The sequence below is a fragment of the Rhinolophus ferrumequinum genome, chromosome 5, assembly GCF_004115265.2.
Source record: "Rhinolophus ferrumequinum isolate MPI-CBG mRhiFer1 chromosome 5, mRhiFer1_v1.p, whole genome shotgun sequence".
NCBI lineage: Eukaryota > Metazoa > Chordata > Mammalia > Chiroptera > Rhinolophidae > Rhinolophus > Rhinolophus ferrumequinum.
Window position 1 is genome coordinate 40,409,846 of NC_046288.1, and position 26,766 is coordinate 40,436,611.

Here is a 26,766-nt window from a genome sequence, read left to right on the forward strand (position 1 = left end):
ACAGCAGCTGTTCCATTCATGAACTCTATCCTCAAAGCCAAACAGACCCACAGCAGTGTAAATGGAGCATCACAGTAATGACTAAGGAATGCATTTTATTGTTTGTAGTTTTTCCCCTTCAGTATTTCACTTCATTTCTAAAGATCACTCAGTACTCTGTCTACAGAACTATAGAGGGATGGGAAAAATATAACGTGCTTTTATTTAAACCTCCTACATATATATTTCCAAGAGACAGGAAATTCCCGGGGCCCCGGCAGTCCTAGTGAAGCCTAATAGCTTCCTCTCTAAGGTATCAAGGAGTCAGCAAGGTCCAGCTCCTCAATCTCTTGCCTTTTGTTCCACCCCAGCAGTCCGTTCTCTCTGTCTTCCCTCACTTTCTTGCCTACTTGCTGTGTATCTCTCAGCACTCCTTTTATGACCTTCATGTCTTCTTCTGCCCTCTAGTGGACTCTGGTCTCTCTAAACACCTTGAAGAAGGGATTTTCTCCTTATAACTGTGTCCACCTTCCATCTTTCCAGATACTCTCAAAATCTCCGGCTCCCATTCTAGTGATTCCTGTCTCACTCAAATTATCTCAAAATAATAATAAAAGAGAAGAAGAGTAAGCAAATTAATGGTTCAAATATATTCTTTTAAACAAATACAAAAAATAATAAATGAATAATCTAGTTTTTTATGTTCATGATTATCTACAATTTGCTTGGTGTGAAAGAATGATTACTAGATTTTTACATCCCAACTTTATTTCAGTCATAAATCATACAGTGTTTGAGATAACCCTGTCTTGCCTTCATATTAGAGAATACACTCAAACTAAAGTAATGCATTAGTTAAAAAAGTTTATTCGGAAGTAAGCAGTTATTTCAAGGAGGTAAAAATGATTAAGAATATCTGTCTGCATTAAATAGATATTATAATCCACAATCTCCAATTTTTGTTTATTTTACTTTGATTATTCCTAATTTCCATATTTGAGCTTCAAAAACATGACATTCAATTAATTTGAGGGTGTTTTCTTTATTTCTTCAAATACGTTTTTGAAAAATCATTTACCTGTTCCCTAACAACTTGGCTCCTTGGCAAAGTTATATGAATATATCCTTTTCATTCTAACTGAAATTTCTCATGTCTTCAGAGGGAGAGGCGAGAGGAAAGTACGGTAGCATCCCAACTGTCAGCGCTAATTAGAGATAATATACATGAGGTCTAGAGAAGTTGCAAATGAATATGAGGTGCCTGTCTTTAATACCACCCAGGTCCAGAGAACTCTGGCCAAGAACTGTACATTACAAGCCTTGCTCAGAGAAGATGCTGCAATTAGAAGTGGGATGAAAAAAAATAATAATAATAAAGTAGAAAGAATGTATCTAAAAGAAGCAGGTTTAAGGAAAGAACTCTGGAAGAGTATACTGGTAGTGTATGAGCCTTCAGTAATCAGAATATGGCATGCCCTGGTTGGAGTTTGAAGTGAGTGAAGGGAGTAAGTGACTAGATAGTGTAAAAAAAGAAAAAACAAACAAAACCCCCAAAACTTTCTAAACAAAAACCATTATAAAACTGCTTTACTGTAAGTTCTTATTTAAAAAAAAAAATCTGAATGAAATGTATTGTCACTGATATCGCATATGATCTTTGGGTTATATAAAGAAAAAAATGGACCTAATATATCTATTGTTCTCTAACTTGAATTCAGCATGGCTCTAAGACTTTTTAGCAATACTATACATCAACGAATACACCATGAAATAGATATTAATCATAACACTATAGTAAAAATTGAGTGTAAAATAATGAATGTATAATTTTAAAAACTCTTTATGTATTAAAATTAAATATTTTACAAATGTTCCTTTGGATATTAAAAAATTAGGAAACTAATGAATAGAAAAAGCAAATATATATATATATATTTATTTATTTATCCAATACTTTAATTTACTAATCAGAAAACTACCCTGTGATATCACCTAGATCGTATCTCAATAGTCAAGAAATCCACACAGTGTTTCTCGAATGCAAAGACAGTTTTAATGTGGGAAAGTAGCTTACACTTAGTCATCCATGACAATTTCATAAGATTTCTCGATTTGTCAAGGTGTTTTCCTACTTTTGCTTAAGGTTTAGATTAAGAAAGGGAACATGAAAAAGTTCTGTAGAGAAAGAGGAATAATGTTGATTACGATGATAGAGTATTATCCCATCATTGTTTCGCCTCAGAGAACTTCAATATAGATTACTCTGAATAATTCTAAGTGCAAGGCAAGAGAACATATGATGGTTTATTTTTGAGCCTCTGAAGAATCTTGGAAGTAGCCAAGGTATCAATTAGCATATACTAAACTTTGAAATTACTTCCAGTAAATGCAGGAATCATTTAGATGCTAACATATTGGCATGACCGTTTTCACCATACATGATGTCCGTTGGCCCCTCAACTTTCATCTGCGCATTATGGTTTAGTGAAGTCAGTTCTTCTACTTTTATTTCCACAAAATAACAATCATAATATTTCTTATGTAAAAAGAGTTCCTTAATAGAGCTTTCTTATTAATCAAATATAATATTTAATAGAGTTATGGACCACATGTTTATTGCCAATTTCCAAAAAAGTTATATGTAGCAAATACACTGAATTCAATCTTGCACTATCATTGGTGAAATTGTCAATTGTTGTAGCACTGAGATATATAATACACTATTGTATATTAGCAGGGTAGTTCTGTATTCATAAAAGTATATTCCCTGTTAATATGTAAATTTTATTATCCATATATTAAAATCACAGATATGTGCCCTGGTTAGCAAGTAAGCTTTTGGTCATTTTAGAAATACACCAGCTCATTGAATAATTCCAAATCATAGATCTCACTCTAGGAAATTTCTGATGGAATCTAGTACAGGACTCAGTGGGAGAACTCAAATCAACATTGCTTTTAAAAATTCTAAATTTCATTGGAAAAGCAATTATCTATGTCTAAGTCAGGGGAAGAAAGCCTATTTGAAACCCATCAGACATCTGGCAATTTGAATAATAATTATGATTGTTAAATGTGGAGGCTCATGTATTAAGGAGAAAATGTTATATTGACCTATTTAAGACTGAATATAGTGTCAAGAGTAATTCAAATCAGTGCAACTGTAGACAAAAGCTTAGGATGTCAGCCAGGAGAGAAATTATTATGCCTAAATGCTGTGGAAGATAAAAATACTCTTAGAAAGCAGATGGAAAATACTTGCAAATAGTGACTTATTTTTCTAGTTATAAAAATAAATATATATGAATCATTTGAGATTTGGTGGCCTCTCTTATTTATGAAAAATAGCACATAATACTTTGAATCATAGACAAGAAAATAATTTAAGAAGAAAAAAGCTCATTGAAATTTAATTAAAATAAATAATTGTGGTAGGTAGTCTTCAGTACTGGTCAGATTATAGAAATTGCCACTTTTTAAAAAAATCACAATTATACCACTTACCCAACTTTTTGCTTCTATCTTTACTCTCCTGGTAAAATCATTATGTGTTTAAAGGGAGAGAGAACAAAACAGGTAAAGCTGCAGCAAAAGGTACAAGGATACAGTCCCTTCCTGGAAAGAGGATTTTGTGGCGAACCATTTCTCCCATAATGCATCCCACAGACCATATATCCACTAGAACAGGAGAGAGGGAAGTGAAGAAAAGGGAGGAAAGTAAAGTTAACTAAGATAATTGATTTTTGAAGGAGGAGGAAAAAGAACAGTTCGATTAGAAGGTACAATTTTTGTTTCCCACCAAAAATTGGCCAAAAAAGTAAATTAAAACCAGCACTATAAGATTACATAAACAATGTCTAGTATGAGAACTCAAATTAATTTTAAAAAATTACTTTATGGGTTCCTTAGATTGCCTCATTAGTGTCATGAAGTGGTGACACGGAAAAGCGGCACCTAAACCAAAAGTATCTTAATCAACCCGTAGGGTGGCTATTTCTATTTTCTTTTCTATTATTTTCAGTTACGTGGACTAGGGCAATAATTTCTTGTTTTCTGTGTTTTGCTTTTCAGTACATGCAACCAAGGAAATCCAACCAAATCCAAGAAACTAGGAAAGGGCTGAAATCACAGTTTAAAGGGAGAAGTTTTGGAATCCCTAGTATTCAGGACTTAGTTTTTCCTTCAGAAGTAATCCTTGTAAATAAACATCAATTTTAGTTTCAATTTGAAATATTTCAAGAAAAACATATATGATTAATTAGCATATGTATAAAATAGTCATCTAGAAGTAAAGTGAAAAAAGGTATTAAAGGTGTTAAAAAAAAGTGTTATATACATATATTTTTTCTCAGTTGTACTTGTTAACCAAACATGCTGCACCTTTTCTTACCAATCTTTCCCCTCTTCCAACTAGCTTTTTAGTAGGACAAAGGGAACTTTTAGACAAAAACATTAAGCTGAAACGCTTCTTGGGGAAGGAATGCAGGGTTAGGTGCACAGGTTAGCTGCGCATGCCTGAAGTTGGAGCAAGCGGGTTTTTCTGCATGATAACCTTCTTTCCATACCTAAGTGGGAGGACAACACAAGAGTGCTAGGTATGGCTTCTCCACGGATCTAGAAATGCCAAAAAACTAAGGCAGTAATTTGCAACCCTTTCTAGTGAGGAAAGGAAAAGTGATGAGATTGTGCGCTATTTTTGCAGCAAGCATCTGAAAAGCCATTATAGGCAAACTCAGACCTGGAGATCCTTGGTTTCTTGAACTTGTAAATTGGCTCCCCTTTGATTTTTAAAAAAATAATTTGTGAAGAATTATCTTCTTTTCCAAACACATTAGATGTAGTATTGCCTTGGGAAGAGGACTAAATGTGCCTGTTCCAAGTCAAAAGGTAACAGAGTTCTTCCATTGTCCATCAAAGTGAACCTGACCTTCCTAAGAGACTTTTTTCCTTCCTCTACATAAATGCACAAAAGTATTGCCTCTCTTCTAGTCTGGAAGTACTCAAAGAAATTTTTTTAAAACTTTGGTGGCCAGGAAATTTTCATAGAAGTACCCTGTAGCACCTGCACATAAAAATACAATGATAATTATTTTTATAGGACTTATAAAAATAGAATGCTAGGACTAAATAGAATAGAATAGAAAAATAAGTATGAAAGGTACATTGAGTAAATATAACAATCCTAATTTAAAACTATTTGGATTCCTAAATATACTGGATATGTTTTTCAATATGCTGTATTTCTTGTTAGAGATATTCTTTTCCAAATAATGTATTGCAATGTTTTCTGATAGGTATTTTCTAAATCCTTCACTTGAATAATAAAATCAAATCGGAATACATTTTGAAAATTCTTTCTATCTTTTAAAGTGTTCATGCATACGAGATTTTCCTTATGAAAGCAGTAATATAAAATATTTTTCTCTCTGTGGTTTTTGGAATTTATTTTAAAAAAACCACTAGGAAATTGCTATCCTAAATGTTACTTACAGAGCACTTGAAAGTATTAAAGAGACTCTTATCCAACTGGAACAATTTGGATTATTCTAAATTGACTATGCATTGAGCATTTGTAAAGATTCTCGTTCCAAGGGTTTGTGGTGTATTTTTGTTTAGCTTTTCCTAGGACTAGAGCAATCTCTTTAATATATGACATAAAGCCAAATAGTTAAATCTTCCTGTTTTCATACTCACTTTGAGCTGCGCTGCAACCCAAATAGCGATTTTTCTCAGTATCTACAGCATGTGAGCTCATTAGTATCCACTTGACTGTTTAGTCAGACTCCATTTACAATTCTTTTTAGCTATAACGTTTTAGTGTTCTTCTGGTAAAGCTTACTTCTCAGAACACCCTTCACATTTTTAACGAGTGAGTCTTCCTAGTAGTATGTTTTTAAAAACCCTCTGAATATGAAAGCTGGCAGCCTGGGTAAAAAAAAAATATTCATATACACGAACGAGAACATTACTCTTGGCTATCTGAAGCATGTACACACTTTCTTCACAGTCTCCGTGGCTGCTACTCAGAAGCTTCCCTACCGTTCTCCTTGTAGCCCATTCCCAGGATGACCTCGGGGGCTCTGTAATAACGTGTCACCACATAAGGAGTCATCATGAAGCTTGTGCCTGCCGTCCTGGCCAGTCCAAAGTCGAGGATTTTCAATGTACAATCAGACTTGACTACAATGTTACTTGGTTTTAAATCCTGACAATAGAAACAGAAGAAATTAAAAGCCAGCATCATAGGAAACACGCCATTTCCATCCACTCAATCAACTCACTGCAGAAACCTACATAAAGCAAATGATTACTGCCCTAAAGGAATTTACAATTAGTTTGCAGATTTTCTAAAAAAATGTCCTCAGAAATGTTTTTTAAACCCAGAAGAGAACTATACTATCATTTTTATAATTTAGGCTCATCTTGGGAAAAGGTTTTAGAAAAAACACATATCATTTATCGTCATCTGTTAGCTTTCTCTTTATGGCAACATAAACCTTTCATCTTATATTTCATTTCTAGGACTGACAGAAAAGCAGATCAGGGCAGCTGTCTTTGTGCTGTCAGAAACAAACTGTTTAAATGAACTGTCTTATTTCAATTGTACATATGACCTCTGCCAATCAAGGGGCTAGAAAACATGCGGCTTCTCAGAAGCTGACTCTCAATGTGCTAAAACAAAATGTTAAACAAAATCAACTACAGTATAGCTAAAACTTCCTTCTATATATGAGTGAACTATGTACTAATTCTAACATAAAAGAAATTAGGAAGAACAGTATATTTAACCAAGCCCACTACATAAAGAAAACCATCCACAGTTAGTTTCACCTCTCCAAAAGTATCTTAATTATAATTCTGGAGTAGGTGTTCTTACCCTGTGAATAATTCCAGCAGAGTGAAGGTGCTTGATGCCACACAACATTTGGTATAGAAGGTAAGACATTCGCTCGTGGTCTAATTCCATCTGAATCACCTGACACAAGTTGGCATCCATCAGTTCCATTACTAAGTAACTGGAAAGTAAATCCACAATTTAGTTCCAGATTACAAGACCTGGGAAGTCCTTCAAACAAGTCAGAATCCTCTCCTAAATCTGTAGTCTTCTGAACAAATGCTCTACATTTGACTAAATTAATAATGTGAAAAACTTCCAAGTTTGGCACGTTAGCCATAGTAACTCTCCTCTAAGGTTATTAACAGAAGGAGCATTGATTAATGTGTGCCTCTTGCCCATATACTTTTCTACTTTCATCTTGTTCTCATTTTTCCCTGAATTTCCTGAACTTTTTCCCGAGTATTATCACAGAAAAGAAAAAAAAATTATTTCAGAATAGCCTCTTCCATTAAATGCAGTATATCTGTGTGAAACAAGAAATGCATCTGTGTTAAATATGCAATGTATCTGTGCCAGGATTTGCTTCTTCTCCTGTCATTATTCTTACTATACTTCTAGATAGATTCTTTTTTACACAAAATCAAAGTCACCACAAAAATAGAAATAAAGATTAAAGATAATTTTTATCATGTCTCTCTTATATTTCTCAAAGCAACTTGACTCATTCTAGAAATATCACAGAACCAATTATTAATAATAAATACATAATAAATAATAAGCCTCCCCTGATTGAACCAAGAACATGGAACAACAAAGTACAAAGAGCCAGAAAACCAGAAAGAAGTAGAAATATCTTTCCAGGAAGTAACACCAGACACAGAACCTTCTGTCCTGTTGCAGGATCCTTCTCATTTCCTGCCAGCTCCCTTTGATCTCCACAAGGGATTACATCTATTTGATTTTTGTCAATTTCCTTTGAGTTATTTGAGAGTTATTCTCTCCCTTCCTCCATGAGTTTTGTTACTTACACATCTTGGAATTCCTCCAGCGTTTTCTGGGGTGTGAAGACATTTAATAAACTAATAATCTGGAAAAGAGACAGTGGAGTGGAAGGGACAGAGGAAGGAGAGAAAGAAAAAGAAAGAGAATGAATTACTTAAAAAGCATCTTTAAACTAGCATTTTTTTTCCAACTCAAAGTCACACACTTGTGCTATGATGGAAATAGAAAAGTTGGAAAAAATGTCTAGAACTGTCTCACAGAATATAGAAAAATGTACTCAAAAGGGACATACGGTATGTCTTTAGGGTAAAATGCAATTAAAACGCTCAAATTCTTAGGTAAAAGAGTAAGAGGAGATATATAATTGTGATATTGCTTTAGAGTATGGTACTCTTTGGTAGAATATAGGGCGGAATGTAATTAAACAAAAAAAAAGGAGGAAAGCCATGTAAGAAAAGTCAGGCAGCAATGAAACACCTAACAAGACTTAATAAGCCCATGTTTTTCCTCCAAATAAACAAGGTGGTATTCTAAATCAAGTTGGTGCTGTAAATCAAGGTGAAGCTCTAATTCAAGATATTTTCTGCGTTGTTACTTTAGTTTTGCTTATTTCTATTTCATACTCAAATATTATTTAAGCTAATGTTCCAATGGTATGTATGAGGAAAGGTATATCTTGGACAACATCAATGATGAATTTAGTGAAAAACGTAAAAAAGGTATTAAAATTCTATTTCTTAAACTTTTTCTTTCCTGTTTTATTTTACATAGTAGATAGTAAAGAAGTTTACCTTATAGCATAAGTAAGTTTCAAATATACTTTTGTCACATTTCCGAATAAATTGCATACATAAATAACTCAAAATGTTCTTGCAGCTTAATATTCTGTACTTATGTGTCAGTGGGAAATAAAAACAAAAAATATAGATAACAATCTTCTACTCACAGGATAGATGTAACTATTTCATCAAAATTAGATAAGTACAAGTTTAATACTTATACATCTTTAAAATTATGAATTAACAAATTTCAGTGAACTTCATAAGTGGTATCAAAACATATGAAGAAATAATAATAAAACAAAATTATTTTAAACATCTGGGAAATGTAGTCAATTGTCAGGAATGCTTTTAGGCCTTGAGTAGTTTTCATTTCTTGAGGAATTATTAAGAAAAAATCATAATACCATCCAATATTTTCATATATATATAATTTCATTACTTTATGAAATAATATATATCTTTGGCAATGGTTATAACATATCAAAAAAACCTAAGATCATCTCTTCTAAAGCAAACTTGCAGTATGGAATATACATATAGAAATAAATTATTTCAAACATTCTTTAAAACTTGTGATTAAAGTATCTTATTATCCTGTATGCTTAATTATAGTGTATGTTGAAAAATGCCTATGTGGTACATCTCTCATTGAAACATATATTGTTTCAATTTTTTTCTAGTACTTTATCAGTCTTGCAAAGTATCAGTCTTGTTGATATTTGTTCAGACAAAAACATCAGAGACTGTGCATAGGACATGCACACATACAACACACATATAACCCTTAAAGATGGGAAAATGCTAACTCAGATCACCTGGTGAATAAATAGTCTAGGTAATCTAAATCAATCTAGAAAATAGCATTGCAATTTTAAGTAAATCAAGATGTAGTATTTTAAAAGACAAATTCCCCACTATGCATTCTTATTTTCTCTTTCCCTATACGTTTCTTTTTAAATCACCTTCATCTTCTTTGATTTCCCTTTGAGATTTCGCCTCTGTTCTTTCTTTGCTTCCTTATAAATTCTAATTCCTACTAATAAGCAATTAAAAATTGTGTCTTTCAAAGCAGATCATCACAGGTATTTCCATTTTAGTGGTACAGTTTCCAAGCAGGAATTTGATTGAGTTCCTTTATTCCAAGATCTTAAAATGCACAGATGTGAATGAATGTTTGTCACGGCCCCACAATCACACAAGCTATCAGTTCCTAGAATTAAGTATTCATTTTCTAAATGGATTTTCTTCTCTATTATTCAAGACTTATTTGGGATTACTTTGCTGTGTCACTTTCCACAGCATTAACAGAGTTCTTCATTCTGACTGCTTTTGGTTAATCTTATAAGTACTGGAGTGAAGTTTACATTTGGTTATAAGCAGACTTCTCTGTTAACAAGTTCCAGAAATATAGTTCAATAAACTTAAGTACATACATGCATACAAACACAAACACGAGGGAGTAGCAGGTAGGATGCTATTAAAAAATTATCATTTCAATTTGGAACTCCTTTTTCAGGTATCATAAATGTGAACCTCCATATTTCACATCCAATGTGAACTGCCCCATCAAGAACAGGGAGTATGATTCCCTCAAATTCCCAAGTAAGTGGGGATTTCTTCACAATGTATTTATTGCATCATAAGAGCTGGAAGGAGGATTAAGGGAATATAAATATATGACAACACAAACTATCAAAATTTTCCACACAGTTGCTTCATTGCCCATATCCATCCATTCCTCATTGCCCTTGGTATTTCTCACCCTCTTTACCATCATAAAAATAGACTGCATTGGTCATGTGGTTAATCTTGCTCCTGCCTTTATTTAACATAATGAAAGAACAAATTGCTTTAGTGAATGACATTTCCTAGGAATTATCCTTTCCATCATTTTTATACTCCTTTCTAGAAGTATCAGGTTCTTTGCATGGCCAAATTAAAGAAGGGTACATACTTCATAAAATTTCCTTTCTCAGTGAGGCCTTTCCTACTCAACCTATTTAAATGAGCAAGCCTACTCCACCGACATGGACCAGAATTTATGTTCCTTGTTTTGTTTTCCCTGATAGCACTTATCGGACATTCCATACATTTACCCATCAGTTTTGTAGAGTGCCTTCCTCTTGCCAGTAGAACATGAGCTCCGCGTGGGCAGGAGTCTGTCTCTTATCTTCACTGCTATGTTCTTAGCATCTACATCACCTAGACCCATACCTGGCACATTTTATTCATTAAAAAAAAATTGTCAAATGGCTGAACTAAAACGCCACTGGAGTAGATAATAGAGACAAAGAGAAACACTGTCATTGGGCCTGAATCCACATATTTGCATGTCAACTATCTTTCAACTGAACAGTCACTCATTTTCTGCTTCTTAGTGCCATTGATAGAAAAATTCACTTGTTTATAAACTACACTGATAATTTCATATCTTTTGTGTGATTTTCATACTTTGGAAAAACTTCACAGGGAATTATAGCTATTGTTTTTATAGTTTTACTATAATAATATATAACTACTTTTATTATATATTTGTATGCAATAAATTATATGTAGTATGTTTATTATAGTTTATTAATGAATAATAGTCATTGAAATACTGAATTATCTTCCATTTACCCTTACTCAGAAGAACGGGAGCATAGAAAGAATTCTAGAGGTCCTGGCCTATGGCTGAAGAAGCTTATATTCTGAAATGAGGAAAGTTCTGTAATGGTGTACCCTACTGAGTTCCAATGAGAAATGTTCTTGCTGATTCTTTTCTGAAGTGCTTTGCAGATATGTCCCTGCACAGTTTCCCAACCATACAAAAAACAAGACGCCAAAGCACAGCGTGTACACTGAACAACTTGAGGCCATTGCCAGACTATAGCTAAAAGAGAAAGGAGATAAAAACCTTCACCTGTTAATAATTGAATTTGAATTAAAAAGAAATATAGCATATTGTTCTGTAGGAGGTTTTTGGTTATTGGTGTTGTTTTTATTTTGGAAAAGTATGGCGCTCTCTGGTGAATTTAGAGCAAAATAACCAAATATGGTGAATTTCATAACAGGGAATACCTATGAAATCCATCCCCTCCACGCCATATGGTTTGTAGAAGATTTTTAAGCAGAAAGCTACCATGAGGACAATGAAATCAAATGTAGCATATGGACAGGATAAACAACCTTAAGAGACAGAAATTGCAAAGTAAAGAAAGCCTTTCCTACTTAAGTTGTCATACTGATTTTCTTTCCCCAATCTCACAACCTCCCACTGCCAGAAGTTTAAAAATAACAACTCACATTTTTATGGTTCACACACTTCATGAGGACCAGTTCCCGGTAAGCTCTCTTGGCATGTGTTTGGTTCTGAAATGGTCTGCTAAGCTTCTTAATGGCCACATTTCTATCAAGGACAGCATCATACGCAGCACTGCAGAGATCCAAGAGAAATCCAGGATTACGAACAAAGTTGTCCTTAGAATTCCTGCCCAAGGATATGCTAAGAACTAAGGATATGCTCTAAAAAAATACTATTTTGGAATTCTACTCAGATACCTTCTCCTCAGATCACATGTCAAAATCAGGCTGTAAAGAAAGATATAAAATTGACCAGTATAAAAATATTCTACTTGCTAGGAAATAAAAAAAAAGGAAAAAAAAAAGAGTACCTTGACAAGAATACAGTATATAATTGCATCAGTGAGTGGGGGACAAAAGAAGGAAACGTGTTCAGTTTTCCCACAAGCCATGCGATGGTGGCAAGTCATTTCATCTCCCTGGGCTTGAATTCCTCGTCTATTAATATGTGATATTTAGGTTTTCTCTAGCTAAAAACTGAATCTTTCATTATTTCAACTGGATATTCTTTTTCTTCATTCACAGGAGCCAGTTTTTAAGGTGTGATGTTCATTGCCATGAAAGAAAGCACAGATTGGTTCATACTTGAGTTTCACTCATCAACAATAAAAAAGATCAAAATAGGAAATGCAATCAGAGGGAACTGCAGAAGCATAAAGACCTGCATTTAAATACAAAAACAGAAATGAATGCTATTACCATTTGAAGCTTTCAAACTATTTGAGAATGATAACATACCATGGTTTGAAAAAGCAATCAGTATATGGTACTGTTTCTCCCATGGGCAGAATACATGGGTCTGCGATCAAATGGGGGAGTGAATCACTTCTTACAATTATACCTAATGACCCACTCACAAAAAGTTTTTCCCTGTCCCTGCAACTCTGGGTTGTGCTGGATTGTCTGAGTTGCCAGGAATGACAACAGCCGCTGGTGTCCCCTACAATTGATCTATCGAATTGGAAGTGACATTAATCTTTTATGGCTCATGCCACTAAACCAAAAGACAAACAAAAGGGATTACTGTATTGTAAGATAGTGATGCATTCACAGGAGAAGGTTGGGCAAGGTCTCAGAGTTTATCTGATCCATGCCTCCATATAATGCTTATTCCTCTCCAAAATGTCGCCATCAAAAGCAAGACTAGTCTCTGCTTGGGCATCTCCAAGAAGAGGGACCCTGTGACATGAAGGGCAGCTTTCCTATTGCTGGCCATCTCTGAGAGTTGGAAATGTCATCATCTAATCAGCACAGGTGTCTCCCTGTGGTTTCTGTTGGTTACTGTCAACCCTGTCTTCCAGGGCAGCTCAAAATAAAGTATTCCCTTTTCATTATGATAGACCCGCAATGTTCAAAAACCTTTAAAAGACGGAGCACGATGCCTGGCCTACTCTATAAGCACTCAGTAACTCTTAGCTTTTCCTGTCTTTCCTCTAAGTCTTTTCTTTTTTAAGCTAACTATCACCAGAGTCCTACTGCCATTTGTCAGAATGTGTTTTCAAGGCCCATCACCATCTGGTCAGTTTCCTCTAAATATATTCCAGTCTGTCAAATATCCTCTGAAAATGTGGACTCTGCACTAAATAAACATTGCTACTCTAGGCGTGAAGTGTCAGTGAAGATTAGGGTAGGGCCGTCAACCCCTTCATTCATTCATTCACTTGCCCATTCATTATGTTGACAGTTAATACAGGTAAATCTAGCCTGGCTTCTTTGATAACTACATCACACACAGTGAGCCTGTGTTAAAATGCAAAAGCTGTCTTTTTAAAAATATGTGTGCTGCTATCAAACTCTGTATGCCAGCACTGGTGCTTCTGTTCTTGTTTGTTCTTGCGAACCGACCAATGGCCACACAGGTAATGGAAAGAGTCCGATGGACCTGCATCTTATAGGCAGTGTACAAGGGCAACAGTAGATGTGGAAATACAGAAATTAAACTCGCTTTTTAAAGGGAATAAATTGTTATCAGCAGGAAATTGTTCCGAACAGTCACCTAAAAAGGAAAGACTACATTTTAATCCGAGACAACGGTATTGAAATCATTAAAATACCTAAAGAGAGACTAGCAACGAGCCGTGTGTAAAGGAGTCAGAGGCACAGTGACGCTCTGCCTGACCAAATAAGAAAGCGCCCTGGCAGGTCGGTCGCTCCAGGGACGCTGTCAGCCAGCCTCATGGTGACTGTCAGGGCCTGCGGCCACTTAGCATTCTGATCAGCGTTCCCCTGCAGCTGGTTACGCTCTGTGGTCCACATTCCGCTCCGCAGGCTCTCCTACAAATGGTGCACGAACAGTACTGCCCAGATGTGGTCGGCTTGACGGTAACATTTCTCACAATTTAATAAATTGGCATCTGGTTTTGCATGTGAGTTTTTAGTGAAGCGTGTCAATGTGAGTCTGAGTCCCTGGAATACTGACCAGATCCTGCAAGACAATGGGCCAGCCCTCCACTTCATTTGGAATAACTGAGAAAATGCCATCCCCTGGCTTTCTTGGCAGGTACACCACGCGTCCGTTTCTCTTAGACATGTTATGGCACTTCCCTCCCTCTGGTACCTCTCCCGTGAAGCACTTTTCGGTATGATTCTCAGCATTGCTGCTTACTAAGTGTGGAGCTATGAGCAAGCCACTTGTTCTTTCCGGCATCAGTTTCCTCATGGTTATCATGGAAATAATAACAACCTGAAAAGACTGTTACAAGGAATAAACAAGATAGGAATGTATCTATAGGGCCACACCGAGAGTGAGCATTCAATAAATAATACCTACTGCTAGTTTTACAATCAATGTCCTTTCTGGAGTCAGTGTGTAATGTAGGGCAAGATAAAGCATAAGCTTCTACAGCATGTATTATAATTGGTCATGCAGCTACTAATCAGCATTTTTAAATCTGCCTGCTCAGTATAAATCCATTCAACTGTACTACTATCTTGTTTGCCCCATGATATAAAAGTTTGGAGCAAAAGCCTTGTTAAAACCTAGACAAATTATAGCCTTACAGTTCTATTACTTACCACCTTTAATAAGCTATCCAGCTTGATTTGTTTTTACTGAACCCCCTACTCCCAGTGATCACTGCATCCTTTCCTAATGGCACACAGGGGATCTTTTCTAACCAATGCTAAGGTCAATGTCAAATCCAGCAGGTGTCTCTTATGATCTCTTTCTTCCCTCTGAAGAAATAAGAATGTTTGTCTGTCTACAGTTATGTGGAATGGTATCCACATTCTAGGGACTATAAAGTTTGGCTCCCTGAACTACCATTTGATCCCTTGTAGCATGCCTTCCTGCCTGAAAGAGACATAAGAGTTAAAGGTGTAATTAATTCCCAGATGCTTTCAGAGCTAGTGCTCGGAATTCCAATAAGGTCCTGCCACATAGATGCCACTGTGAGCAATTTGTAAGTCAAAAGTGAGGGTTGTCATCTTCGAACAGTTCTTGGTTGGCAAGCAAGGTCTCATGGAGAGGTGGGGTTTTCTTGTGAAGCAATGATTCATACCATTCTGCAGAATCCTGGGTGAAAAGAGTTGAAGTACAGGCTGCAGTGGCCTCCAGGATCCAGTGCCCAGTCACCAGCCTGATGGCGTAGTGACAGCAGCAGTAGTGAGTGCATAGCTCCAGCTCTGTGATTCCCAAATCTCAGTTACAATCGTGTTCTGGAAGCTCGATGGTTGTAGGATACTGTCAGAGGCAGAAGCTTCCCTGGTGATTCAGCTCTCTAGTATCTGGCAGTCATTCCAGGAAGCCCAGACTAGAGATCACCTCTCCAGGCCTTCCAATGATTTCACAAGCACCCAATTTACTGTATTAAATCTCTGCCTACTTAAAATGTTTCTGTCTCCTGCCATGAATCCTAGCTGACACTAAAATCTTTCCCATTTTCTGTAATTCCTCAGTGATTACTGGCAGCAGTTTAACAAATACATCTGTAAATTGGCATCATTAGTGCTGTACAGTCACAAATTAAGGTCTGAAAGTTGTTTGTTACTCTTGAGTCATCTTTTCTTAAGACTCTTGGTCCATAGAATATTACTTTTTTCTTTCAGTAGTTTCTCATTATTTTATCTTTGTGAAGGTTAAAAAAAGACATTTTCCAGTAACTCTCCAGCAATTTTGCTGAAAATATTCCAGCAATTTTTTGACCTGTGGCACTAACTCAGCTTCACTTCTACCAGGTTTATTCATGAAAGCAAGATATAGCCTTCTGTTGTTACGCTCCTGTCATTTAATACAGTTTTATGATGCTATAAAGCCCTTTATCTCTTTAAATGTATTTATATAAATGCATACACATTCCTGAACAGAAGTCTTATTCTCCACATATTTACTAGTTTTGTTTTGTTTTTTTTCCCCTTCTGGCAATTGCAGACAATCTCTTGTACAAATATTCTTCTTCCTAAATCATAATCCTTTATTTGATAATTTTTGTTATTATAATTACCTTTCACATTTAAAATGTTCTTGACAATATTAACATGTTTGTGAGCAAAAACAAACACACAAAATCCCAAACAAACAAAATACAAACTTTATCCCTTTAAAGAAAAATAATTCATCATTGGAGCATCTAACACATCTTAAGACATAGACAAGCCAAATTCTGTCCTGGCGTATATGCTGCACCCTTCATTGCCCAGATTCCCATATTCTCACTTTGGACCTTAGTCGAAAGATATCAAAAAGTCTCCACCCAGTGCCCTCGAATATCTTATTTTCATGCCCAAACACTGTGGTCCCTAGAGATGCCATGGAGATACTAATTCCACCATTGAGCGTCATGTTCGTGAACCTGCCAAACTCACCTCTGTCTTGGGCTTTTGCAATGGTTCCTGCTTCTGCCAGGACTGTTCTTTTCACATCCTCACTTGCCTGTTCCCAAATTGTAGCTCAGGTTTCAGCCCAAATACCATCTCCACAGTCGAAGCCCTTCCTATTCAGCCCATCAAAAGTCAACAGTTGATTTTTTTGGATTGATTATTTTTGTCTTTGAGTTGCTTGGCTGTATTAATATGATTGTATTTTGTTAGGGATGCTTTTGATTACAAGTAATAGAACTCTGACTAATAGTGACTTAAGTAATAAAGATATTAACTATATTTTATAACAGAAAGTCTAGAAGTAGGCATATCCAGGTTTCAGGGATACATTACAATTTTTGTGGCCCTAGGCACTCTGGCTTCTGATTTTCTGCAAGTTTGTTCTCAACATGTAGAAGGGAAAAAGCTAATTGTAGAACTGCATGTACTTCAAAGGGAAGTGTAGGTGCTGTAATGCACTGCTAAGATTTCCCTCCAGGAATAAAGGACTTATTGTCCCAGCTGCTGGGAGCACTGCTGGCAGACAGCCCCTCAGCTCTTGGCCCCCTTTAGATAAAACCTTAGCCCTCTTTATGGGCAGCCTTCATTCAGTGATTGATGAACATGGGACTATAATAGCTTAGCCACCTCACCCCAGCTCAGGATGGCAGGTAAGGCTCCTTCCATCTTTAGAACTCCCAGGAGGGTCGGCCAGGGTTTCTACTGAGATTGTATTGCAGCTAAACTTCTGCCTCTGCTTTCTTTTCCTTCCTTTTCACAGGTGTTAACCCCAAGAACACTCCCTAATAAATCACCTGCCTGCAATCACCATCTCAAAGTGTATTTTCTGGGTAATACAACATTTGACAAGCAGTAATTCATGGTCAAATACAGTAAAAACCATGGAGTTCATCGGAATCTTTCTCTAAGCAAAAGGCAAGGTCTAATTGTGGATGAAGGTAGCAAAACAGAACCCAATATCAAGAAAAGTCATTTCACCTATGCAACAAACTAATCTAAACGATCAAGTCTAGTCACATAGATTCTGATCAAACTAATTTGCACTCGAGGGACAACACAGTTGAAGTAGGGCAGCATGTGGGGCTCAGACACCAAGCTCTCAAAAACAACAGGTCTTGAAAACGTTAGAAATTGTACTAGTACATTACAGACATTCAGCAAACTACCGATGGGAGATCACACAAAGACTACCACCTTGATGAAGAATAAAGGACCACACTAAACAAACTCATCACCACAGAAATTAGAGCAGGATACAAACTTAATATCAGAAATCAATTGCATTTTTATACACCAATAAAAAACTATCAGAAAGAGAAATTAAGAAAGCAATCTCATTTATAATTGCTCCAAAAAACATGAAATACCTAGGAATAAATTTTATCAAGGAGGTGAAAGGCCTATACTCTGAAAACTATACGACACTGAGGAAAGAAATTGAAGAAAATACAAATAAGTGGAAGCATATACCGTGCTCACGGACAGGAAGAATTAACATAGTTAAAATAGTCATACTACCCAAAACAATCTACAGATTCAATGCAGTCCCTATCAAAATATCAATGGCATTTTTCACAGAACTAGAACAAATAATTCTAAAATTTATATGGAACCATAAAGGACCCTGAACAGTCAAAGCAATCTTGAAAATGAAGAACAAAGCTGGCAGTATATCAAATTATACTACAAGTCTAGAGTAATCAAAACAGCATGGTAATGGCATAAAACAGACATATAGATCAATGGAACAGAATACAGAGCCCAGAAATAAACCCATGCCTATATGGTCAATTAATCTATGACAAAGGAGACAAGAATATACAATGGGATAAAAACAGTCTCTTCAATAAATAGTGTTGGAAAAACTGGACACATACATGAAAAAAAAAAGAAAAGAAAAAGACCACTTTCTTACACTATATACAAGAATAAACTCAAAATGGATTAAAGACTTAAATGTAAGACCTGAAACCATAAAACTCCTAGAAGAAAACATAGGCAGCAAACTCTTTGACATCGCTCTTAGTAATATTGTTTTGGATATGTCTCCTCAGGCAAGGGAAACAAAAAAATGTAAACAAATGGAACTACATCAAACTAAAGAGTTTTTTAATAGTAAAGGAAACTATCAACAAAACAAAAAGATAACCTAATGAATGGGAGAAGATATTCACCAGGGATACATCTGATAAGGGGTTAATATCCAAAAATGCAAAAAACTCGCATACCTTAACATCAAAAAAACACGCAGTCTAATTTAAAAATGGGCAGAGGCCTGATTAGACATTTCTCCAACGAGGACATACAGATGGCAAATAGACATGAATAGATGTTCAACATACAAAATCATCAGGAAAATGCAAATTAAAACTACAATGAGATATCACCTCACACCTATCAGAATGGCTATCATCAAAAAAACCAACAAACAAATTTTGCTGAGGATGTGGAGAAAAGGGCACCCTCATGCACTGTTGGTGGAATTGCAGATTGGAGTACCCACTATTAAAAACCATATGGAGGTTCCTCAAAAAATTAAAAATAGGACTATCTTATAACCCAGCAATTCCACTCCTGGATATTTATCTGAAGAAACCCAAAACACTAATTTGAAAAGATATATGCATCTCTATGTTAATTGCAGCATTATTTACAATAGCCAAGATATGGAAAGCAATCCAAGTGTCCATCGATAAATGATTAAAGAGGTGGTACATACATACAATACAATATTACTGTGCCATAAAAAAAGAATGAAATCTTACCATTTGCGACAACATGGATGGACCTAGAGAATATTATACTAAGTGAAATAAGTCAGACAGAGGAAGACAAATACCATATGATTTCACTTATATGTGGAATCTAAAAAACAAAATAAATGAACAAACAAAATGGAAACAAGTTCATAGATACAGAGAACAAAGTGACAGTAGCCAGATAGGAGGTGATTGTGGGGCTAGGTGAAAAAGGTGAAGGGATTAAGCACTACAAATTAGCAAATATAAAATAGTCATACGGTGTAAAGCATAGCATAGAAAATATAGTCAATAATACCATAATAACTACGTATGGTTTCAGGTGGGTGCTAGACTTATCGGGGGAATCACTTTGTAAGTTATATAAATATCTAATCACTATGTTGTACATCTGAAACTAATAAAATATTGTATGTCAACTATAATTGAAAAATTAAAAATAAAATACAATGAAAGAAAGAAAGAGAAAAATTAAATGAACATAAAATAAGGTGGCTGCCCTAAGCACCAGGAAACCATATTCTTGGAAATCAAGATGAGTCACATCAATCCAACAAATTGCAATATTCTACAAATCAAAATGGAATTTGTAAGTGCCAAGATTTATAAATATTTTTATACATACAAGGATAAAATAACTTTGTTACAAAATTTTGGAGACAAAGTTGATGTTGAAACAACAACAAAAAAATAAAGATACTTCAGCAAAGCAATCAGCATTTTCTTGGCATCCTCCCTAATTCTCATTGAATAACAAGTTTTTATAAATAAGTCCTAATTTTTGGATGCATTTTTCCTGCAAAATCACTTGGAAATCTTCAATCATCATATTCAGTCAAGGGAGCACATTAATACTTCAGCTCTTGAAACTTCAGCTCTTGAAACTTTCAGGGAATAGCTTTTTTCATAAACAAAATTTGCAAATAAAAGCACACTAAAAGGTGCTGAAAGGAACTGAAACAAAAAAGGAACTGAACAAATCAAACCAAATATTGAGTTCTCAAAAAAAGAACAAGACTTAATTTTTAAATTCCACAAATATGCTTTAGAACATCTTAATTTGTGAGAATAATCTTTTGATAGAGTTCCTAATTTTAGGATATATTTATATTCTATATGGAGCTCTTAATTTTAGAATATTCATATTCTATACAGCATCAGAATATGATTATAAAGGCCTATAATTTTTCAGCATCTAAATTTGAAAAACCATTGAAAAGACCAAAAATACAGGCAACCTCTTTGACAAGTTTTGTCTTACAATATTATTTATTGATAAAGGAACTCTACATGAAGAGGGGACAGTTCCTATGAAAAACACTTGGGCTGAAACACTTAATAATAAACAAATTAGAACTGAAAATATTTTCAATTTAGCAAAATGTTCTTCCCAGGCACCTAAGCCCCTTTAGAGAGTATTTATCAAAAAAATATATATATATATTGTGATCTATATTGAAAGTGTCAATGTTTCAAATTTAGTAAAAATAACATGCAATTTTGAAGATCTCCAAAAATTTCATAAAAAGTTAAAAATAATTAAATCACATTGAAAACAATAATTTCTTCAGAAAAATACCAGTGAAACTCTATTACAGACAGTAAAGCTAGGAAGTTTCGGTTGATAAAAATACATGAGAATATATCAGGAATAATTCTTTTCAGGTTATATTTTTACTATTTAGGTAATCTATGTAAATAAATTTTTAAATGATATTTTTACATTTTAAGAAAAAGTTAAACAAATTTCAATAATACTATTTTTACATCCATCAATGTATTTTAGTGTGAACTTTCATTGTCAAAATTGTCCCAAATTGGAGATCAGTAGTCCCCTGCTCCTTATGACCACTGTGCTTCTTGTTGACAAGGCTTTTACACATTGTTTCTAGCAGATGGAACAGGCAGAAGCAAAAGGAACTGCTCTTCTAGGGTTACTGCTACATTCCCACCTTTCGCCATTTTCTGGCAATAAAATCCAAAGTGTGATATATGTGCGATATTTTTATTTTCACAAGATTTCATTTATAAATCTACATGGCACCTCAGGTGAGTATCAGAAACTAGATATGTCAGAGTAAGTTAAAGAGTGGAAGCTTACTGAGGACATTATCTTTACTTGTGCAAGTAACTCCACCCTGAAACTGGGACTCAAATTGGCCTTGTAGTAGTAAGAATGTGCTATGTCTAAATTTAAGGAGCTAAAACCAGGAAGATGTTCCTTGGGCTCACAGGTTGGTACCATTTCTTAATACTTGGAAAAAGCATGAGATCTATTAAGTGATCTACAGGAATCACACATGGTTCCTGCAACAGGACACATAATTATGATAGGAATAAACTCCATTGCCCAACCCATGGAGTTTTCTGCCCAGGGTTTCTGGCTCCATAACTGCCCTCCATTAACTAGTCTGACAACTGCTGCAGTACTGCGAGGTACGAATGGCCCCAAACAGCTCCCAACATATACATCTAAAAATGTATATTCGCTATTATTTATGCACCTGGACTTCTTTCCTTTGTTACTACTCTGTCCTTCTTGATGTACTATTTATCTTTTCTTTATTCACTTCCCTACTTTGATATTGGGGCTGATATTTATGAAACTGAGCTCTCTCTGCCAGTTAATGCCTGTACTATCGTTATGGTATACTTATAACATATTGCCTTTTATTGCATGTTTTTTTCTATCTTCAAAGTTGTTGTGCTCTTTAATGACCAAAATCCTGAAGGATTTAGCTCCGTACCCTCTAAATGTTGCAGGAAATTATATTTGCTATTGCTAAATGTTTATTCCCAGGGCTTTAAATGTTAGGAAGAAGGCATGACATAAGCCCAAGGACAAAAGTTTAAACAAACCAAGCAGCATATTTTAAAATAATGTTGTGTTACACAGATGCCAAGATGTTATCTGTAGTTAAAATGTCTTTCTCAAAGTTCCTGACTCACATATACAACTGTCTACTGAACACCTGTAACTGGATGTCTCAGATATACCTGAAAATTAATACGCCCAAAGCTGAACAAAAGTCTTTGACTTCTCTCTTAACCTTACATTGCCCTCTTCCAATCTTTCCCTTAAACACCCATTTGTTCAAGTGTAGAAGTCATCTTGATATTTCTCTTCTCATCTCCTCCCCTTATCCAACCATGAAGATGTACTGTATTTACCTTTGAAGTATATTTTCAATCCACTTAACTCTAACTCCATTTCCCTTACCACGTGTCACATGTACTACAGAGATTGCCCCTAAAGTCATCTCCTCGCCTTAATTCTTGCTTCTTTCCAATCTATACCTCACCATCTTTAGTCTCGTTATATCTAAATTAGACTATCCTTGCCACATTATTTTTCCTTTTCTTTTTTTATTAGTTTCAGGTGTACAGAGCAACGTAATAGTTATTTACACCCCTCACAGAGTGATAACCCCCTCCCCCAAGCTACTACCCCTCTGACATCTTATATAACTGTTACAATACCACTGACTATCTTCCTTATGCTATACTCCACCTCCTGACCACATATATATATATTTTCTTATAGTTGACATACAATATTATTCTACTTCAGCTTCAGGTGTATAGTGTATTGATCAGGCATCTACAAAGTCTATGAAGTGATCCCCTTGAAAAGTCCAGTGCCCATTTGTCACCTTACATGATCTTTAAAACATTGTTGATTATATTCCCCATATTGTATTTCATATCCCCATGACTATATTGTGTCTACTAATTTGCACTTTCTAATCCCCATCTAATCCCCATCTTACCCCCATCCCATCTAGCAATGAACAGTTTTTTTCCTATATTTCTGAGTCTATTTCTGTTGTGTTTGCTCATTTATTCTGTTCTTTAGATTCCACACATAAGTGAGATCATACGGTATTTGTCTTTCCCAGCTGACTTATTTCACTTAGCATAATATTCTCAAGGCTTGCCTCATTATTTTGTGTCTGAGAATCCTGCTTATTTTTATTACTTATCAAGAAAATATCTTGAGTAACACAGTGTTAATAAAATAGCTAATAGAACCCATAAAGTTGTTATGAAATTAAGTTAGCTTAACTTAGAAAACAACAAAAACTATCCTACTACTTAATCGTAAGCCCCATGAGGGCAGGAGCTCCGTGAGTCTTGATCACCTTCTCCCGCCCCCCAGTTTTACTGAGATTAACTGACATATAACATTGTATTCATTTATTTATTTTTAAAAGACACAGAGAGTTTATTACAATATCATAATAATGAAAATATGAAGATAATGTGTTCAGGTCTAGGCTAATGGTACATTAACCCAGTGAAATATCATGTAGCATAGAAAATGACAAGTAGAAAGAATTAATTCAGGGAGGGAAATCTATGTGGCCATACAAACTGTTGCCAAACTATTATAGACCCAGGTCTAGGACTGAGAAACAGAGCTTTGTCCTTTTCTGTCCCCACCTGTAGGATGTTCAGTGTCCTGTATATATAATTCTTCTCCAGCAGGAATGATTGTGGCAGGCAGGAGAGGTGGGGTGAGAGACCAGGATCCAGAAAGTGGAGTTTAGTACTAGAAAGGGGTGTTTCAATTTTTCATTACCATGGGATTTTTAATTTTTTTTCTTTTTTCAGTTACAGTTGACATTCAATATTATTATATATTGTTTCAGGCATATAGCATAGTGGTTAGACATTTATATAATTTATGCAGTGATTCCCCCCAATTAGTCTAGTACCCACTTGGCACTATGTATAGTTGTTGCAACATTGCTGACTATATTCCCTACGCTGTACTTTACATCCCTGTGACTATTTAGTAACTATCAATTTGTACTTCTTCATACTGTCACCTTTTTCATGCAGTTCCCCCTCCCCTCTGGCAACCATCAGTTTTTTCTCGGTAAATATGAGTCTGTTTCTGCTTTGTTTGTTCATTTATTTTGTTCTTTAGGTTCCACATATAAGTGAGATCATACGGTATTGTCTTTCTCCATCTAACTTATTTCACTTAATATAGTACCCTTTAGGTCTATTCATATCACAAATGATGATATTTCATTCTTTTTTATGGCACAGTCATATTTCATTATATACATGTACCACCTCTTCTTTATCCAATTGTCTATTGATGGACACTTGCCTTGCTTCCATATCTTGACTATTGTAAATAATGCTGCAATAAACATAGGGGTGCATGTATCTTTTCAAATTAGTGTTTTGGATTTCTTCAGGTAAATACGCAGAAGTGGATCATAAGATAGTTTCATTTTTAATTTAATATTTTGAGGAACTTCCAAACGTTTTCTATAGTGGCTGCACCAATTTGCAAACCTACCAACAATGTAGAGAGTTCCTTTTTCCATGCATCCTAGCCAACACCTGTTTGTTAATTTATTGATGATGGCCATTCTGACAGGTGTGAGGTGATATCTCATTGTGGTTTTGATTTGCATTTCTCTTAGTGACACTAAGCATCTTTTCATGTATCTATTGGCCATCTGTATGTTCTCTTTGGAGAAATGTCTATTCAAGTCCTCTGCCAAGTTTTTAATTGGATTATTTGTTTTGTTGCTGTTGAGTTGTATGAGTTCTTTATAAATTTTGGATATTAACCTTTTATTGGATGTATCATTGGCAAATATCTTCTCCCATTCAGTACGCTGTCTTTTCATTTTGTTGATAATATTGTATTAGTTCAGAGTGTACAACATAAGTATTTGATACATGTTTATATTACAAAATAATTACCACAAGTTTAGTTAATATTTATCAGCTCACAGAGTTAGAATTTTTTTTCTTGTAATGAGAACTTTTAAGATCTACTTCCTTAGGAAGTTTCAAATGTAAAATATTGTTAACTATAGTCACAATTTTATCCTCCAAACTTGCTGATTTGTAAGTGGAAGTTTGTGCCTTTTGACCACCTTTATCCATCCCCCTTGCTCCTCCCACTCACATCTCTGGCAACCACCAATATGTTTTCTGTATCTACTCATATGAGTTCAATTATTTTAAATTCCATGTGGGAGATCACATGGTATTTGTTTTTCTCTGTCTAACTTACTTCACTTATCAGAATGCCCTCAAGATCCATCCCTATTGCTATAAATGGCAGGATTTCCTTCTTTTTTATGGCTGAATAATATTCCATTGTATATACTATATTTTCTTTATCTAGTCATCCATCAATGAACACATAAGTTGTTTCCACATATTGGCTATTGTAAATAATGCTGCAATGAGAGATTTTTGTTCACCTTCACACTGAGTATAGTTCAGTGTCTGGCATATAGTTGACCCTACATAAGTACTTGTTAAAGAAGTAAATAATTGATGATTGACATACTCCTAATGGTAGAGCCAAGTGAATTTATAGGTCTCAGATGTCTACAGACATGAGTCAAATAGTTTTAAATATTTCAAGTCATATGCTGCACCTGTAAAATTCATGTAAAATCTGTATTTTAATTCCATGTGTGTCCATGTTTGTTTTAACATAAAATCTCATTTCCCCATCAACATTTCAGTCTTCACATGAAATCTGAGCTCCAGAAAGACCTGCCATGTTTATCATGGGGCGTTGAGTACCTACTGCTGGCATGCTGCACCTGCACCCCTTCCTGCCTGGCCCCCATCCTGAAACACAAAAACTCTAGTTTGAAAACAGGAGATTAACAGATAGGCTGGGTTTTTCTTTTTTAACCCAAACTTTTATTAGCTTTTTTATTCAACAATACTGTGACCGTATCTTCATCCCCAGTAAATATCTTCCTAAAATCAAATGATTTACCAGATTTGCTTCAGCAAAGATCAACTAGATTCATCCTCACATTGATAGCAATTGATGTGAAGCCTAGGTAAGCCCAAAATGGGAAGAGTTGATATAATTGTTGACTCCAGGCCAAAAAAGAACTACGCATAGGCCATTTTGATTGTATTGTAGTGTTATTAAGTAATCCTAGAAACCAAGATTGGGTTTCTTCCAGTAAGAAGTTTATTATTTATGTAGCATAGGCTGCTGTTAACTTAGGCTGGAAAGAGCCTGGGTTTCTAAGTTTTATACATGTAATAATCTTATAAGATAGGCATTCTTATTATCCCCATTGTTCAGGTGACAAAACAAAGCTTAATAATAACAACCAGTATTTATTAATTCTAAGCACATTTTCTCTCGCTCATTTACTTCTATAGCTCTTAATACTTCATATATACTAACTCACTTGATGCTGACTAAAACCATAAGAAATGAGTATTATTGGAATCT

General features: G+C 35.1%; 1 protein-coding gene across 12 annotated transcripts in view; it reads right to left on the reverse strand.

Moving 5' to 3' along the window:
• Nucleotides 1–26,766, reverse strand: part of MAPK10 (mitogen-activated protein kinase 10) — a 287,095-nt gene that overhangs the window by 65,702 nt on the left and 194,627 nt on the right. For 11 of the 12 annotated variants that reach the window (XM_033106086.1, XM_033106093.1, XM_033106082.1 and 8 more), the window contains 5 exons: nt 11,887–12,016; nt 7,846–7,904; nt 6,857–6,995; nt 6,019–6,184; nt 3,586–3,657 (listed from right to left, as the gene is read on the reverse strand). In XM_033106086.1, coding sequence (XP_032961977.1) covers nt 3,586–3,657; nt 6,019–6,184; nt 6,857–6,995; nt 7,846–7,904; nt 11,887–12,016 — 566 coding nt within the window. The remainder of the gene's footprint in view (nt 1–3,585; nt 3,658–6,018; nt 6,185–6,856; nt 6,996–7,845; nt 7,905–11,886; nt 12,017–26,766) is intronic. The other variant, XM_033106084.1, reaches the window with a different exon arrangement.